General features: G+C 40.8%; 1 protein-coding gene across 2 annotated transcripts in view; it reads right to left on the bottom strand.

The window, feature by feature from the left end:
- Pibf1 (progesterone immunomodulatory binding factor 1) overlaps positions 1-19,837 on the bottom strand; it is a 181,991-nt gene that overhangs the window by 15,787 nt on the left and 146,367 nt on the right. For both annotated transcript variants that reach the window (XM_055609558.1, XM_055609557.1), the window contains exon 16: positions 17,749-17,833. In XM_055609558.1, coding sequence (XP_055465533.1) covers positions 17,749-17,833 — 85 coding nt within the window. The remainder of the gene's footprint in view (positions 1-17,748; positions 17,834-19,837) is intronic.

Here is a 19,837-nt window from a genome sequence, read left to right as displayed (position 1 = left end):
CCATGTCTCAGTCTAAACTGGACCCAACAGGAAGCCAATTTTGTTTTTCTTGCTTTTGTTGCATTTGGAAACAGGTTCAAGCAACACCTCTTCCTTGATGCTGATCAGGAGATCAGAAGGAAGATTAATGTCTTTTTTCTAAACTATGATTTCGACAATTTGAGAAGCGAAGATCACAGTGCCACTTTCATATGAGAGTATAAACAATATGAGCATGGCCTCTGAAATTCAGAAAGAACACTTTGAAAGCAGCAAGATTCAGTAAATTCCCCCTTGGCTGTCCAGGCCAGGGAGCAGCTTATAATGTGGTTCCTGGGGGTGAGTTCAGGCCCTCAGATTCTTTCTTTAATACTTACCAATTACTCAAAGCCATGCCAGTTACTTAGGTTTGTATTTTGGAGACAAGGTCCCAGTATGTCTTAAGTAGCTCAGGCTAGCCCAGGCTGGTGTGGAGCTCACTATGTAGACAAACATGCCTGTCCATCTGTACAGATTCTTTTGCCTCTGTAGTGTACACCTGGCTTTATGTGCCTATTTGTACTACAAAGCAGTGTCTTTTTTTTTTTTTTTTTTTTTTTGACAGGGTTTAAATATGGCCCAGGTTTGTCTGCCTCAAATTTAACTGTGAATCCAAGGCTGGCCTTGAACATCTATGATCCTCCTGCATGTACCTCACAAATTCTGGGACTAAAAGCAGAGATTTGCTGCTTTTCCTTAGTTCCTAAGATTGTCTGGATTCCTAAATTTTTTTCTTTTTTCTTTCTTTCTTTTTTTTTTCCTCCAGAGACAGGGTTTCTCTGTGTAGCCTTGGCTGTCCTCAACTAGCTTTGTTCATCAGGGTGGCCTTGAACTCACAGAGATCTGCCTGCCCCTGCCTCCAAGTGCTGAGATTACAGGCGTGCACTCTCTGGTCTGGGTTCCTAATTATGCTGTTTTTTGAGATTATTTTTCTCTTTTCTCTTCAAGGCAGGTCTCTTCTTCTTCCTCTTCCTCCTCCTCTTCTTTCTTCTTTCTTTCTTCTCCTTCCTCTTCCTTCTACTTCCTCCCTCCTCCTCCTCCTTCCACTTTCTCCCTCCTCCTTCTTCCTCTTCCTCCCTCCCCCTCTTACTTAATGCACAGATGTTCTACTGATTATTTTTAGGAGTGATGCATAGCTATTATTATTTTATTAAGTATATTGGCAGGTTCCATTTTCTATCTTCCCTCACTCCCCCAACTAGTTTTTTTTTTTCTTTTCTTTTTTTTTTAAGACAAGGTTTCTCTGTGTAGCCCACACTGTCCTGGAACTCACTCTGTAGATCAAGCTGGCTTTGAACTTAAGAGATCCCTCTGCTTTTGTCTCTCCAATACTGGGATTAGAAGCAGGTGCCACCACCACCTGGCTGAACTATCCTTTAAGTCCTTTCGAACTTATTTTGTGTGTCGTGTGTGTGTGTGTGTGTGTGTGTGTGTGTGTGTGCAGCCAAAGAGGAGCAGGCCGATGCGTGTGCACCGTAGCCAGAGGATGACATCAGGAGTCAGCTTCCTCTATCACGTGGGCTTCAGAGATCAAAGGCAGGTCTCCAGAGCTCAGCAGCAGGAGTCTTAGCACACTGAATCACTCCACCAGCCCAGTTTTATTATTTCATGCAACCACTTCTTTTCTATTACCTGTTATTAAACACTTTATTATTAACCCCTTACCTTCTCTCTAACCTTTACAAGTCTTGTTCTATTATATAGCCTTGGCTGGGCGTGGAGGCTCTGTATAGCCCAAGCTGGTATAGAACTCTTGGTACTCCTGTCTCTGCCTCCCTGATGCTGGAATTACAAGCATGCATAACCCCATCTTCATCAATTTTCTCCGTGTTATGGGGAAGAAGTATTGTGCTTTGACAATATATAGCTTCTGTGTTTTACAAAAAAAAAAGCTTATGAAAACTTTGTGGCATATGATTTTTACTCCTTATAAATATGTTATTTCCCTGTGGAATCTTTTATCATTTAGTTCTAAGTTTAACAGGATTCCTTCGTGTTTCTTGTATCTTTCTAATGTTATTTTTACTTAAAGTAATTTCATGTGTCTGAGTATTTTACTTCTGAGACAGGATCTCACTATGTAGCCTAGGCTGCCTTGGAATTTAGGATTACAGGTGTGCACACCAGCGACGCTTCATGCCTTGGTTATAACATTTCCGGAAAACAAAACTTTTGTTGTTCGATGATTATGTTATGAAAAGATTACTTTCTAAAATCTTTCTGAAGAAATTAATTATAATAGTTTGTATCTTTTTATCTTTTCCAGTGACTCACCATTCCCCCAAAATGAGAGAGTTACGATCTGTCAGTTGTGAATTTTTTGCTTTGTGTTCCTTATAGTTACAATTTTTCATTTATAATTTGTGAATGAAATACAGCTTACATGATTTCATTCTGATGTTAGGGACTATTTAAGGTTCATTTGAAAAAGACAGTTGTAGATACATACAAATATGTGTATATATGCATATAATACTTCTATACATTTATTACTACCTCACCTTCTTTCTAACCTTGTATGTACACACACACACACACACACACACACACACACACACACACACACATCTTCTCATTTGTGTAGGTACGATGATCTTTCTAGCAGGTCTCACTCTAGGGCTATCATAAAGAATGCAGAATTCTTCCTAAAGAACAGGTATCCCTTCATTCTGTCTATTTCTAGCTTATTCTTCACTGATGATTAATTTAGAAAGTCATTTCCATATGTAAAGAACATAAAGCTGAGGAAGGAGGACTGAGAATTCAAATTCAGCCTGTGCTACCTTTGGAGTCTCTCTCTCTTTCTCTCTCATCTAGTATCTAGAATGGCAGAGTGAAAGCAAAAAGACCTGCTTATGACATTTCTGATGATGGTGCCTGTTATTGCCCCATCTCTACGAGAAACTGCTCTCTTGAATCCCAAAAAACACAACTTGGTCATTTTCTGTTAAGGGTTCGCACAGTGGAGACATGTTAGCACAGCTCAACTGCAGAGCAGCTGCTTAATGGTACTGCATAGCTGATGCCAATAAATTGCTTAAAGTTGTAAACTCTGCAAAGATGTTGGCAAGGGGACACATAGATAGCATTTCTCGATGAAAATAGCTCTGACAAGTATAATGCAAACTATGTGCTCCCCTGGAGTACAAGGAAGTGTTTTTCTATATGAGCAACAACATGTCAGGACCAACAGGCCAGACAATTCTGTGTGTCTTTGGCTTTAGATTATACAAGGTAGAAATCAACCTGGCATCAAGTCAATTTCATTTAAAGGGATATTTTAAGTTGTATTATATATTTTTATTTACTTAGTGTTTTTGAGACCGGGTCTTTCTAGGTAACCCTAGGGGATCTCAAACTCACAATGGAGCCAGGCTAGCTTTGAGCTTGTGCCAATCATTCCTGAGCTTCAGTATCCCAAGTGCTGGGATTATAGCACCATGCCTTCTTTCTAAAAAGGAAGAATTTTGTTCTAGAAATTTTCAAAGACAAAAAGGTGGGCCAGCTGGCTAGAGTGATGCACACTTTTAACCCCAGCACTTGGGAGGTAGAAACAGGTGGATCTCTGTGAGGTCAAGGCTAGCTTGGTGTACAGTGTGAGTTCCAAGATGGCCACAGTTATATATAGAGACCCTGTCTCAACACCAAACCAAACCAAACCAAACCAAACCAAACCAAACCAAACCAAACCACCAAAGACCCAACCAAGAAACAAGGAAACAACAAAATGAAAAGAGAAAAGAAAATATTGGGCCAGTAAGATGGCCCAGTGGGTAAAAGCCACTTGCTGCTAAGTCTAAGGCCCTGTATTTGATTCCCAGGATCCACATGGTAGAAGGAGATAACCAACTCCCAAAACTTGCTGTCCTCTGACCTCCACAGTCATTTTGGCAACCATCCACATCCCCACACAAAATAAATAAATACAAAATTAAAAAAAATTATGGCCGGGCATGGTGGCGCATCCCGGTAATCCCAGCACTCGGGTAGGCAGAGACAGGCAGATCCTGCGAGTCCAGGACTGCCAAGGCTACACAGAGAAGTCCTGTCTTAAAAAACCAACCAACCAACCAACCAACAAACAAACAAACAAACAAACAACTCTAAGTACTTGATCTCATTTATAGGCCTGCCTCACCTTAGGCCTGGCTGTGGCTCACAGTGTATGTGAGTGGAGATGGAGGAAGGAGGAGACAGGGGTTAGCATTCACTGAATAGTTACAGTGTGCCAGGCTTTACGCTATCATATGAAATTTAATTCTCTCTATTATAGAAGAAGAAGTAGATAGTATCTTTTTTTTTTTTTTCCTTTTTTTAAAAAAAAATTACTTAGTTTGTGCACGGGGTTTCTCTGTGTAGCCCTGGCTGTCCAGGAACTCACTCTGTAGACCACGCTGGCCTTGAACTCAGAAATCTCCCAGCCTCTGCCTCCTGAGTGCTGGGAGTAAAGACATGCATTGCCACTGCCTGGCTATCTCAGTTTTTAAGATGAGGATTAGTAGGCTGGAGAAGTCTAGTCAAATTCATCTGGTTACTAGAAGGCAAAACAGCGTCCAAATGCAGGTCTTTCTGGGTTCAAAGTGGCAATTATGTATATAACCAAGGCCTTTGATACATAATGTTAGGCTTGAAAGACAGCTTCATGCCATTTAACCCAGACTCATACAAAACTAAATATTCCCTCTACATACACTGTATACATATACTGTGTTGTCTGAAGTGGAAGTTTGTGGACTCAGTTTGGTCATGTGTGTTTTGCTGCAAGCGGGGCACATGACTTTTTGCCCAGGCTGGCTTGTGAGAGGGCACGTGATGCTTTGCTCTCTCATGCGAGGGGCATTACTTTGGCCAGCCAAGCTCATCCGTGGATGGACTCTAAGGAGAGGACATATATAGAGGCCCACATACATGGAGACACCACTTTTTCGATCCATTGCTGTGCTGATATTCGTGCTCCAACACTAGACTTCACAGAGAGAAATGTTCCAGAGAGCTCCTCCGGGCAATCCAACTTGGTTTTGTGGCTTTTGCTGACTTAGTTTTGCTGCTTCATGTTGGCCTTTGGACTGGCTGATGGTGTCCTGACTACTGAGTCTGGTAATTGCCTAATGACCCTGATCAACAGGAAGTAGATAAAAGAGAACTACAGCCCTGTTCCCTATCAATCTCCTGCCTAAAGTTTGGGGGCGGGGGAGGTTGGAAGGGAGGTAAAGGTGCATAAGCACCCTAAATAAAGTAGGTTTGGTAAAAAAATCTAAGCCTATGGTTATCATAGTATATTCCACAACTATGTACAATTATTATGAGGCATCACATAATAAAATGTGAAGACATCTCCTCTGACTAGATGGCCCCTATCTCAGGCTTGAAAAATAAAGACAAATTAACTATCAATTGAGCTTTTCTCTACGGGGCTACAAAAACAAATGAAAATCAGCATTCACCTGTAATCCCAGCACACTGGGAGGCAGAGGCAGGTGGATCTCTGAGTTTGAGGCCAGCCTGGTCTACAAAGTGGGCCCAGGACAGCCAAGACTACATAGAGAAACCCTGCCCTGAAAACCCAAACCAAACCAAACCAAACCAAAACCCAAACCCAAATCAAGCCTTCCTCCCCTTTCTGCTGACAAAAGCAAAACAAAGTCAAACAGGGAAGACAGCTCCAGCCTTGGATGAGCTGCTTGTTTTTCCTTATGTTCCATCTTTTGGAAACACCTCAGCCATCTCTGTTAGGAGAGCAGGGATGTTTAATAACCTTGATTGTTTCTTTAGGTCATCTGGTGATGTGTCTTTGCCTCTGGCTGATCATGTCCCAGCGCCTCCTTATTCTAATGTTTTGAGGTGACGCAATCACGTAGGGCGCTACACTCTGTACATGGTTGAAAGCTCAGTGACAAGTCCAGTGGGTGACAGCAAACGAGAGGTGCCTGGGCCACTTTTGTCAGGGATGGTGGTAGAGAATGCTAAAATGAACAAACTGCAGAAGTGTGAGCACAGTGAGGTCTGAAGATCATGAAGTATGATGACACTGAAGTGTGAACACACCAAACTAAGAACATACTGAAACACACGGAAGCACGTCCGTGCACACTGAAGTATGGACACAACCGAGTATAAATATACTGAACTATGGATAAGTGGTGTGAACACACCAAAGTATAGATGCCCTGTAGAGGTATGGACACACGGAAGAAGTGTGGACATGCTGAAGTATGAGCAGACCAAGTATGATACACTGAAGAATAAACACACCGTGTCAGAGTGTGGACACACTCAGGCAGCTCCTGATGAGAACTGCTGCCATTGCTGACTTGGCCGGTTCTCTCCTCTAATCACTGTTCATTTAGTTGCTCTACTTTCTGGCCTGTAGTATTTTTGGCATAGTCTAGCAGTTCTTTGATGTTTTTTTTTCCCTGTGGTTCACGTTCAGCATCAGCTCTAGCTTCTAAACCCGAACTTCCATTGTGAGCACTACATCTGGACTGTAGCTTACTTCAGGGTATCTACTGTCTCTGAGATATATTCCAAACATTCTATTCTTGTCTTAGTTTTGGCTTCTTGATATGTGAATAATAAAATCAATGACCTATAAGTTTATATAAAAAGATCATCAACAGAGTTAGTCTAATCTAATATCACTGCAAGTATTTTCTCTTTGCCACTGCATATTCAAGAAGCTTAGAGCTTTTTAGGTGTGTTTTATGTGTGTGCCTGTATGTCCTTTGTCATAAGTTCCTATGTCATAACTTATTCTATGGAAGCCATTAAACCAGAGGATTAAAAATGGTTGCGCTCAGTGTGTAGAAGTGTTTGCTACACAAGCCCAATAACCCGAGTTTAACCCACATAACCCATGTGGAAAGGCCTGTTGTGGTAGAGCACATCTCTATACCCAGCACCCTGCAAGGGGCGAGACGGGAGGTGCAGCCAGGAGCTGCTGGGTAACTAGGGGCCAGCTGGCCTGCAGGACACAGCACAGCAGAAATAAGAGACTTCATCAACATGGAAGGCAAAAGCGACCCCCCAAAATTGTCATACTGACTTCCATATGTTACACACATCCCCCAGCCTCCACACAAACCTTAAAAAAGGAGAAATCCAGATAAATGTACTTATATTTAAAAAATATTCAATAAACTCTGGAAATACTATATGGAAAAACACACATTTCATTCTTTAGAAACAAAACAAAGGACACTCAGAAGCCGACAAGTCTCTATAACACATAACAGATCTGAAAGTGTGATAGAAAAAGCCAAAAGGCTAAGTATACACAGATAAAATATTTTTATGATGAGATATCTTCTTGCTTCACACAAGAGAGAGCTTTACGTACAGGAAACAACGAAGGCATTTAAGAATTTAAAGAAGGTGTTGAAAAGATGAAAAGTGGCAAAACCAGAGCAGAACAGTATGGACCTAGGACTACGTTCTCTACACTGTGAACATAATGGTCCCAAAGCAATTCAAATGGCTGGGCATGCTGTTGCATGTCTGTAATCCCAGCACTTTTGAGACTGAGGCAGGAGGATGCTAAATTTGATGCCTCCAGGAATACACAGTGAAGTCCTGTTCCAAACAAACTCAAGTTATGCAACTCAGAATTCAAGGATTAACACTCCACAGAAAGGAAGATAGATTAAGTGTTGCTCCCATGAAACAGGGAAAAGCTCTCGTGAGGCCTAAGTGTAGTGCGTGAAGGCAAAGGGACTCTATGGTACGACAGAAATAGTAAACATACTGTGATCAGGCTGGGCTGGCTGGTCAGCAACCCTAGAGACTGACTGTCGGCAGGTGTCAGCAAGGTGCTAGTTCTTCGAACTCAGGTCCTCATGTGTGAAAGGCAAACACTTTATTGATGAAGCTATCTCCATAGCCCCTAAATATCAAATATTACTTAGAAAAGATGCCTATTTGGGGAGAGTGATCTCTTTTATTCAGGTTTTTATCATTATTTTGTGGCGGTGCAAGGGACTGAACCCAGGGTCTCATGCATACTAGGCAAGTACTTTGTCCTGTTTTGCAGGGCTTTAACTAAGTTGCTTAGGATGGCCTTGAACTCATTCTCCAATGCATGCAGTGCTTAGCTTGCAATCCTCTTGTCAATAGTCTTGAGTAACTGGGGTTACTTACAGGCCTGTGTCACCAGCCATGAACAAAAAGATTCATCTTTGGTTGAGCTTTAGAAGGAAAAAGCACAAGGCATGGAGGAGCATCTTTAAGCTTGTCTTTTAGCTGTCTCCTTATTCCAAGTCTACTTGGTTAGAAGCATTCTCTAACTGTTCCCTAATATGCTAGCTAGTATAGTATCCTTGACTTGAAAACATTTAAAGGAGTTTAAAAGAAGAATTTATGACAGCTCAAAATCCCTTAAATATCCTCAGTCCTGAATTCACAAACCTTTACATGGAAAAATAAATCTACGTCTGCGCCTGGGCATGTAACACACTGCCAGTGCAGAAGCACTGTCGAGTCTCCTACCCAGATCTGCAAAACAGAACAAATCCAAATCAAGCAAAGTCCGCAACAAAACAAGACAAAAAACTACCCAAGTCACCCTACAAGCAAATGTTAGAACTGTATGCATGTGTTTTGTATGTTTTTACTATAACAATTCTTTCCTTACCACTCATTTATATTTAAGTTTTAATGTTCTGCATACACTTTACCACTGACTTAATGTTTTTTAACTTGTAAAGAGTACCACCACTGACTGGAAAAATACAAACATGAAAAGTAACTACGTTTTCATTTAAGGGAATGTTAGCTTACCTACTTAGTGTTTTTTTTTTTTTTCTTTTCCCGGTTATGTTGAGTGTAAAAAGTAACTGAATAGGTGTATAAGAAAAAAATGTAAAAAGGTAGTCTTAAGAAACTTTCCAAACAGTTAAGTAGGAACTAAAAAGGGTGACACACATATAGAAATATGCAATTTGTTGGAACCCTTTATGAAGTGGATTGCCTAAGGGGCACTTGGGATGTGAAATGCCCCTGAAATCTTCCGAGAAATCACAAAGAGTTAGGCTCCGGGAACATAAACATACCGTCAAAGAATGATAATTACACCGTGACTTCACTTTTGAGAAAGCTGCCTAACTGCAGGCTTTGCTTCTTTCTGCTAGGTGACAGGCCCTGCCGTAAGAAATGGGTTCTCTAGGGCCAGGGAAGTCATCCCAACTCTCAACTGTGTGTGCCCTGTACATTCTAAGCCTTAGTAAGCAGTGCTTGATTCATTTGGGTTAAATAGCAGCAAAAATAACCATGCCCCTCCCCCCCAAACGCCACTGATAGAAACAGCAAAAGGGACTGTAGACTGGTAGGTCGTAGAAGTGCTATCAATGCTTACATTCACTCCCCAGAGGTCTGATACAGACGCTGCTGCTGCTGCAGTTATCAGGTCTTGGGTTTTAGGAGTAGCTGGATGCTAGACAAAACTTCCAGACATGACTTTCTATTGGCTACTTTCAGACAGTTCTTTGAAATTGTTCTGGGATATATCAGTTTCTGTACTTTTCCAGTTAAAACGGTATCAGTAATCAGAAAGAAGCAGTTTTGGAGGGGGAGCAAGTAAGAAACATATTAAATGCCAGTTTCTAAAGCTATTTGATAGCTGGTAGTACAATTAATTACTAATAAAAGATTTAAGAATGCACAAGGCATTCTAAGATGGAAGTCTTAAAAACAAATGCTGGCATTTGTAATTCTAGTTCTTGCGATACTGTGGCAGGAAGACTTCTCCAAACTTGAGGCAAACCTGGGCTATAGAATAGATACATAGTGACTGCAAGGTCAGTCTGGGCTACAAAATAAAACAGTCTTAGGATATCAAAAACAAAGGACTGTCAAGAACTGCCTGGCCCAGCTTACAGCTGCTACCAGCCCTATTTTATTCAAAGGGGTTATCTTTGGGAAACGGGAATGGAGGGTTAGGACAATGCAAATGGGAGAAACTTAGGCTGTGGGGGAAAAGAGGGGAAGGAGAGGTGCTGCTAATGGAAGGCGGAAGGCTTTGGGCTAAGGGCTTCTTTTGCTGCAGGGTACCATGTTAGACTAGGAAGTGGCCTAGATGGCAGTGTGGCCTACACTTCATACCTGGAGGCCCCACTGTAGCTTGGTTCATGGACTCTCCTGGCTGGTCATAAGTTCCCAAATCTTTGTTTCAAATAAAAAGGTTTTTTTTTTTTTTTTTTTTTTTCCCCCCCTGACAGGTTAAAAGGTATGCATTACTTTCCACTTATTTTTGTGCTGGTTTGGCAGCTTTTCACAATTTGTTATTGTGGAGGTGTTAATGAATTCATGAATCCTCCACATTTATTCTTAATGCTGTGGTCTGCTGCGGTAGGCTGTTGCCTTGTGCCGCTGCACGGGGATACTGCTAATGCACAGATCCTGCTGTTGCTTCCCCTCACACAGCTGCCTTATGAAAGTGAGACCCTTTCTTTGTGGTTTTGTTTTTTGTTTGAGACAGGGTCTCAATATGTAAAAACTAGCATGTAGTCCAGCTGGACGGAATTCATAGCCACCTGCCTGCCTCTGCCTCTTGAGTGCTGGAATTAAAAGGCATAGGCCACTATTTTTTCCCCCTTAACTTTCTTCTTGTTTTGAAAAAGGATTGTATTATGATCTTTACGTTGGCCCCAAGCTCAGTATGTAGCACATGCTGTTGCTGAACTCTTCCATCTTTCTGCCTTAGACTCCTGAGAACTAGGACCTTAGGTGTGAGCCGCCATGGCCAGCCAACACACTGGAACTTTGAGACTACTGAGTGGTTGTTTCGAGAGTCTCAGTCCATCATGTCATGGAGCATGTGATGGAATATGATATCATGGCAGACAGGAAGCGGCCCGGAGCCTGGCCTTGACGGTATGCCCTGGTGCTGACAGCAGCCCCCTCTCTTACACATTACCTGTACTCTCTCAGCACCCCTTTCTTCCTGCTGCTCTTTCTGATGCCAGCCACTCTTTCTCTTTATCACTGTGAGCACCCTTTTTTTCAGGTTAGTGTTTCCTGGGGTCCTGCCATACACCTCTTTTGTTCTCATTCTATACCCTCTCATGAGTTAATGTATTTCCGTGCAAACCAATTATGATGTGACCAAATCTTCATTTCTAAATGAGTTCTTTCTTGGGCTTAAGAACTCATGTTTTAACCTGGAAGTGGATATATCCACTTACATTTTGCCTTTTTTCGTCAAGCTTATTCCTCTTTCTACCACCACAGACCTAGGATGAAGCTGAAAGCTGGGCCATCAGTTCTCATTTCTCCCCCTTCATCAGTCTCTAAATCCAATTACTAAGTACTAATATACTGCTTGGTAAATCAGTCTACTTTTGAGTTAGGCCATCATCGGCAATCTAGTTCCAGTGAAATACTGGAATAGCTTCCTAAGTGGGGTTTTTACCGCTCTCCTTACTATAGTTACAAAGGCTGTGGGAAAGCGGCTTTTACACCAGCGAATTAAGCTTGGGGACAGCATCAAAATAGACATTTGGTCAATTAAAGGCATTTTTCCTACTCTCAAGGGTTTATTTCTGAGGACCTATGATCTGCCCTTTTAAAAAAAAAATATATATATGGAGGGAGAGGGAAGAGAAGAATTAGGGGTGTAGCTCAACCCGGTGGCAGAGCACTTCCCTAGTGAGTGAGGCCTTGAGCTTAACCCCCAGCACCACAACAAAGAAACCAATGTTCCAATAATAAAGAAAAGAAGAAACAGGATTTTCAGAGGTGATCATCAGTGTCCTTCACTTAAGGCAATTTGAGTGGAAGGGAGTGGGTGAGCAGTCAGGTGATCCCTGATGACTCTCAGAGGACAAGTGGGAGCACAGCTGCTCTAAGAGGTCACACTTCCTTCAATCACAGCTTCCAACCTCCAGTTTCCAAGGCCTGCTAAGTGCAACAACATAGAGTCTATTTGTTTCCTTTTACCTGTTCTCTCTCTTTTTCCTTTCTTTCTCTTTTGCCTAGCTGTTTATTGTTTCTTTTTCTTTCTTTTTCCTTTTTTCTTTCAAGACAGGGTTTCTCTGTGTAGCCTTGGCTGTCTTAAACTTTGTAGACCAGGCTGGCCTTGAATTTAGAGAGATCCTTCTGCCTCTGCCTCCCAAAGTTCTGGGATTACAGGAGTTCACCACCTCGCCCAAACTGTTTAAGATTTCTATTTTATCTGTTCCATCAGGTATCAATCCTAGCACAAGTGAAGACATTTAAGAGTAAAATAGTTATAAGCTAGGAAACAGCAAGGTGACTGTAACGCATCAGAAATAAAAGACTGGGGGAAAGAATGAATGATAATACCTGGATAGGACAGTTTTTTTTTTTTTTTTGATTGTTTTTGTTTTTAGCAATTAAGACAAAAACGAAGCACACTGGATTACAAAGTTTTCATTTTCACACAGAAAAGAAGGCTATAACTTCACTTACAGAGGCAAAACTTTCCTGGAACTAATGTGAGCAATAAGTCATAGGGAGGTTTGTTTGTTTTTCTGTCTAAATGGCACTAAGTATAAAAAACCTTAAGTTGATTTGACTTTTTTTTTTTTTAAGGAAAAAAATGGATTTCCTCTTAATTTCAGTAGCGTGTAAGCTGTAAGGATGGTAGATTTGCTTCAGCTTTACCATCATCAGTTCCACCTGGACCAACAGGGCTGGTGATAATTGCTAGTGGACTGCAGGAAAGATTACACTACAGAATCTACACAGCAGAGCTTAGTAGACTCTTTAAGTAGTTTTATAAAACAGGGAGATCACATTGGACTCTGTCTGTGCTGATCTTATAAAAGCTCAGATGGTGACAATAATTTTTTTTCTGAGATACCTTGTCTTTTATTGCATTTTAGCTTCACCGAATACAGGAACAGAACTTCAGAAACAAAGAACGAAGAGAAATGGTCGGACACCTGATCCCTGTTCACATACATATTTTACCTAAAGAAGTTGAGACTAAAAATCACCATACCATTCTAATCTCAATACATATAAAGTATTGATGAATATATATATTAAAATTTTCTGATCACATTTTTGGTATTTGTCGTGCAGGTTCAACCTAACATATTTAACTTGGGTGAGTGTCACAGTTTGAAAGACAATTTATAACTTGTTATTTTCCTCCTTCTCTATATATCTCTTCACATTTTTTTATCATGTCAAAATCAGACTCAGCTGGGGGTAGAGTAGTGCTAAAGCATACTTGAGGCCCTGGATGCAATCCACAGTGTATGTGTGTGACCCATGCTGTATGTGTATGTGAGCACACACACACTTTCTCTAATGAAGGTGAGGCTAAGCATCATCTACCATACCACTTCCATATACATACCTATTTATGAACTATTTATGAATGTATATACTAAAAGTTTATTATCATAAGATGCCAACATACAATTTTATAAGCTATTGTAAGATGAGAGAGGACGTTTCTTTCTTTCTTCGTTTCTTTCTTTCTTTCTTTCTTTCTTTCTTTCTTTCTTTCTTTCTTTCTTCCTTCCTTCCTTCCTTCCCTTCCTTCCCACCCTCCCTCCTTCCTTCCTTTCTTATTCCCTCCTTCCTTCCCTCCCTCCTTCCTTTTCTCTCTCTTTCTTTTCAGACAGGGTTTCTCTGTGTAGCCTTGGCTGTCCTGGACTTGCTTTGTAGACCAAGCTGGCTTTGAAATCACAGTTATCCACCTGCCTCTGCCTCCCTGAGTTCTGGGATCAAAGGCATGCAACACCACACCCATCTCCACACTTTTTATTTGTTGTTGCTTTTAGGTCAAAATCTCTTGTAGCCGAGGCTGGACTTGAACTTGCTATGTAGTTGATAATGATCTTGACCTTTTGATCTTCCTGCCTCCTCTTCGCATATGCTACCACACTTGGTTTTATGCAGTTCTGGAGATTAAATCTGGATCTTCTGGCATGCTAGAGAAGCACTGAGTCACACCCCAGTTGGAGGGTCGACTCACTTTGAAGCAGGTTTCTACTTACTTACTTATTTATTTATCCACTCACTTATCTATCTATCTATCTATCTATCTATCTATCTATCTATCTATCTATCTATCTATCTAATACTAACAGCTTTGTATGGTCAGACTCTGAATGTTTTAGAAATGATCATCCAGAACCTCCCTACAAGGTGCCTTTGTCATTTATTAGCAGTTGTCAGCATGAACATGCGGAGCCATGCAAGAACTCAGAGGACTGCCTTAGAGGTGAGGCTGCGGCCCAACTCAGACATTTGTAAGTCAACTCCTTGGGTGCCCTTAACCGGGTTTTTCTCACTGTGACCAAGTGCCTGAGAAAATAACTGAAGTGAAGATGGATTATTCTGGTTCACAGCTTTTTAACTATTATTATTGAACTCATGAATAATGAGGCTTCAAAGTTTGATGTCTAAAATGTAGAAATAAAATTGTTTCTAAAATTTTCAAAGTCTAGCATAATCCTTTAGAATTAAATGAGACTCCCCATCCTGAAAAGAAAGTCGGATACAGCTTCGTGAGGGAACAGAAACCTTGGATTGATCTCATACATACTCAGATTTAAAAACATACATGGAATAACTCAGGCTTCCACACTGGAGAAACAATTACTCGAAGGCAGAGTCCTAGGACATCAGTAATGGCTGCACTGATGGAGAAGGCCGAGAATGCCCAAAGACAGAGGAAAGAAATATCTGCAAGGAAACCTTGCCTAGCTCTGTCATCTGTTACCAATGGACTCATCCACCTCAAGGTTATCTCTAGATTGGTGTCCAGGCTTGCCTAGCAGACGGAGTCCTGAGTTTGGACTCAGAATCCTCATAACTGGGCATGGTAGCACACACCTTGATATCTTAACAATTGTTAGATGAAGGCAGGCGCATCATAAGTTCAAAGTCTGGCTACATAGTGAGTTCAAGGCTAACCTGGGGTACATGAGCCTATATCAAAAAGCAAGAAAGAAAAAAAAAATATCAGTTTGGGACTATCTTCTTGCCCCTTGATTTGTGTTTGCTTTTTAGAGAGTTTCACTATTTAGCCAAGCCTAAAACTCTCCATCTTTCTACCTCAGCACCCAGAGTTCTGAAGCACAGGACAGGGGTGCCATGGTAACCTCTTCTTTACTCTTCTGTCCATCATCAAGTGCTCTTAGCAGAGCCATCTCTCCAGCCCTTCCCCATTTCTAGCGACAAGCCTCCAATGCCCCCAACACTGCTTCCACACATGCACCTCTGAGCCGTCTACAGCAACAGGCCCCAGCCGATCTTTCTCAGCAATCTTCCAGTGATTTCTTCCCAAATAGTTGACACACTTTTTCCACACTAGAAAACAACTTTAGTAATCTCATAAATCAGTGATTTTTTTTTGAAACCTTCTGTTTTAGAAAAATAAAATGATATAAACATTGCTGAAAAGAAGCAATGACTAAGATATTTCACTCATCCAGGCGCAGTGTTGCATGCCTTTGATCCTAGCACTCTGGGAGGCAGTAGCAGGCAGATCTCTGTTAACGTTCTAGGCCAGCCTGGTGTACAGAGTCAGTTCCAGGACAATCAAGAGTACACAGAGAAACCATGTCTGGAAACAAACAAACAAACAAACAAACAAACAAACAAACAAACAAACAAAAAGATAGTTCACTGGAAGAATGCTTTGGGCCACAACATTTCATTTAGTTGTTATGCTGGTAAAGACACACAGATACTGGCACTCATGATTCCATAGACAGTGCTACAGCACACCTATCCTGGAAAGATTCGGCAGTTTCTTACCAACATAAGCTTACCTGAAACCAAGCATTTGTGCTCCAGTATGTACCCAAGAGAAACAGAGGCCCATGTTTTGCACAAATACCTGCATACAACTGTTTAGAGTGGTTTTATCTGTAGAATTGATTATATGTTTTAAAAAATACATACATATAAACAACAAGTAGTGGGAGAAGACTGTGCTTAGTCCTGTTGTGACTTGAGGTGCCAGGGTGGGTCGGTACCCGCTGGGGGCCTCCCCTTCTCTGAGAAGAAAGACAGGGGAGAATAGCAGAGAGGGGTGTGAGAGTGAGATTGGGAGGAGGGAAGGGAGGGGGCTGGGATCAGGATGTAAAGTGAGTAAATAAATAAAAAATATGTAATCACAAAATAGATGAAAAATTATAACTAGTAACTACATCATAATATTACTATAAGAGTGCATTAAAATAAATAAAAAATAAGTAATTTATCATTGTGAAGATGTAAAAAAATAAAAAGAGTACATTAAAAATTTAATTGTACCATAACATTGCCCAAATAGCTATCAACTGTTGAATGCATTAGTGGACTGTGCCATATAATATGGCATAAATACTCAGTTAAGAAAAAACAGCTAGGTACAAAAGGCTACACGTTGCTGGTGTAATTTATATGACTTTCTATAAAAGGTGAAACTATAGGTAAACCAAATATGCCAGTTGACATTATGGCACAGGACAAAGGAAAAGGAGGTCACATCAAAGGGGTGTGAGGGAGTTTTGGGGGTGGTGAGATTATTTTACATATTGACACTGGAAGTAGTAACAATTACAAGTATTTATCAAAATAAATAAACTAATGTCCCCAAAGTTATGTCATACTGTGTGTGTGTGTGTGTGTGTGTATGTGTAAAGTTTGAGCTTAGCCTGAGATACAGGAGAACCTGTCTCAAAACCTACCTATATAGCTAAGGATGGCCTTGATTTTCTTACCCCACCCCCCGCCCTTGTTGCCTGAGTGCTGGAATTACTGTGAGCATCGTCCTGCTCAGCTTTCCTTGGTGCTAGCGATGAAACCCAGGCCCTGTGCATGCCAGTCAAGCGGTCTACCAACTGAGCTATGTATCTGCCCCAGTTTATATTTTTGTAATAAATCTGAATTAAACCACAAATAGTCAGTCAACACAAACTGGACTGGATGGATTTAAAAAGAAAGGAAGGGAGGAGGGGGGAACCTGAAGTAGACAGAGGGAGGTGGGGAGGATCTGAGTATTAATATGATCAAAATACAGTGTGTGAAATATTTCATAATAAAGTTTATAAATTAAAAAATAAATCATTTCCTTGTGGGAGGTGTTTGAGACAGGGTTTTTCTGTGCAGCCTTGATTGTCCTAGAACTTGCTTATAGACCAGACTGGCCTCGAACTCAGGGATTCGCCTGCCTCTGCCTCCCGAGTGCTGGGATTAAAGGTGCATGGTACCACAGCAGCTTTCTTCACTCTCATTTTTTTTTTTTTTAAATTAAATGCTCAGAGAATTAAAAACATTTGGTGAGAAACACCTCTCACTTGGAGGTGGGAGGGTCAGAAGTTCACAGTTATTCATGGCCAGAGAGCTGGAGGCCAGCTTCAAACTGAGTAGAGCCCCCCCCCCCCAAAAGCACTTGAATGTTAAAGCCCAACATGCCTCCTGTGTACGAGGACTGGGCATGCTGAGAGGGAAAGACAATAACACACTAAGGAAATTTAATGTCTCATGGCAGAAAGAAATAAAACACGCAGTGATTAAATAATGTGAAAATCAGTGATCAAGATATAACCAAATAATACTGGTCATCAAGAAAGGCATTCCAGAAATGGCTTAGCTCCAGAAACAAAGTACACCACAAATCAAATCAAATGTTATAAAAATGGATAGATCACAGTGAACTACAAACAGAAATACTGATGAACACAGGACACAGGATTCCATCATCTTAACCCAAACATGGCTTTGGAAAATGCTCAAAAGGTGACACACTATTACAGGGCGGGGAAGTACCTCACGGTGATTGAGAAGCTGTTCCAGATCCAATGCCATCTGGTTCTTCGTCTGCAGCAGGGCTGACTTTTCTTTATTTAAGTTGCTGTAAAAAACCCAAGTGTTAAAAAGTGACACTGTTGTACGAGTTTAGTTAAAAGAAAGTCAATACAAAGAATGAACATCAATTTGATGGTTTGAGCTGAAGAGAAATCCGTTTGTAGTCAGTAAAAACAGCAAAACAGACACTGTAATATTTAGCTGAGTGAGTGACTTAGCTATTGCACAACAGAAGTTTTTAACAGCTGGACTATCCTGCCTGCTGTAGGCACACAACCAGTGTTTTATTGACTCCTCACTTCTGAAATGTTAAAAGGAGGTAAAAAGAAAGTATACTTACATACAAGGACAAATATTGAAACACAAGATATCACAAGTCAAATTGAAACATTTATCCCTAGAAATAATATTAGTATTTTAGAATTTGTCACATAGTAAATTATGAAGTACATAATTTAAATAAATCAGGCTACTATAAACTTTGCAAAATAATTTTGTCTCCAAATATTTTGGGGGGAGGCAGTTTGAGATAGGATTCTCTGTGTAGCCTTGGCAGTCCTGGAACACGACGCTCTATAGACCAGGCTGGCCTTGCACTCACAGAGATCTACCTGCCTCTGCTTCCTGAGTGCTGGGACTAAATGCATGAGCCGCCACCACCACCGATTTCCAAATTTTTAGTTTCCTCTTCAACTTCTATGTCTCCACTGTGATTTTTTTTTCCTCTGTTAAGTCCTGATACATGACAGACTCCACTCTAAGGTCATATTAATATTCTAAGAAACTGCTGTGGACGGCTTTATATTATCTGCAATTTTACTATTTGATGGATAGAAATTAATGGGAAGAATCAAATGAAACACTGTATAAAACATCATTAGTAAAAATAGCCATGTGACCAGTTCTGTAAGAATTGAGAAAAGCAATAATAAAACAAAGCAGCACAGTTCCTCAAATGTTGAGACAAAATCTGTGAGGGTGATGCTAATAAGAAGAATTTTGTTGAAAGACATCTTCAAGTTACTTTTAATGAAAAGTTGTCAATTATCAAAATATTAGAAGATTTCTTTTGAAATTAAAGAAATATAAGGAGCATTCTGGAAGAAGTGGTAGGCTCAAGGACTGAAAAACAGAAAATCCCACCTCCTCCCGAGTAAGTCAGCTTTCCCATGAAGCATCTACGTGTCCTCTGGAGGAGAGCCCGGATGCAGTTCTGACTTGTTTGCCACTGTGCCACTTACCTAGCTCTGCTGTGCAAATGCAGTGCCTCACTGAACCCTGGTTTTCACATCTGTAAAAGTGTAAACTACTCAGGTATGTCAAAGGGATATGTGAATAACCTAGTGAATGATTACATAAAGCACAGGACACATAAAACTTTACATTAATGCTGTACACCATTACTAACTTAGATGAAAAACAGGCATCAGAGGAAAACAATAATTAAATGCCAATAAAGGCAAGCAGCGCGGCAGAAAAACAAACTGACATGCAGAGGTAGGCGCCAGAGATCCTCCTAAGCCTCCTAAGCCGAGCAGTTAAAAAGAACAAAATGGTGTACAGGAGAGTGTCATGCTCCGCCAGGCTCTATGGTGTGGTAAGCATCAGATGTTTCTGAAATGCTCAAATTCAAAGCTATTTATAGTTTATCTGATGATACACATTCCTCAAAATGAATGTAAAGTCTGGTGCAGAACTAGGTCTTTTCAAGGAGTGTTTACTTTCGTATGGAAGTACACACAAACTCAGTGCTTACACATTTGTTCATGTGCAGTGTGTTCATACGCACACACACATACAAACATACACACATACAAATACATACACTCCTTTTCTGTCCCAAACAGTAACAAGCTCATTAAATAAAATATACAGCGCAATGGGGTGCACTGTTGAAGTAATTAAAGGATTCTGACCGGATATTTTCTAGAAAGGCTTTGTCTATAGTATTTACGTTCTCAAGAAAACAAGGCAAGTGTTCCGCAATTAAATAGCAAAACAGCCATCCACTATGGAATCCAAGCTGTGTGGGATGACACAGAGCACGGTG

Source organism: Psammomys obesus, unplaced genomic scaffold (genome assembly GCF_907164565.1).
Source record: "Psammomys obesus unplaced genomic scaffold, mPsaObe1.curated_primary_1811, whole genome shotgun sequence".
NCBI lineage: Eukaryota > Metazoa > Chordata > Mammalia > Rodentia > Muridae > Psammomys > Psammomys obesus.
Note: the sequence above shows the minus strand (reverse complement) of the source record. Positions and strands in the feature narration are given on the sequence as shown.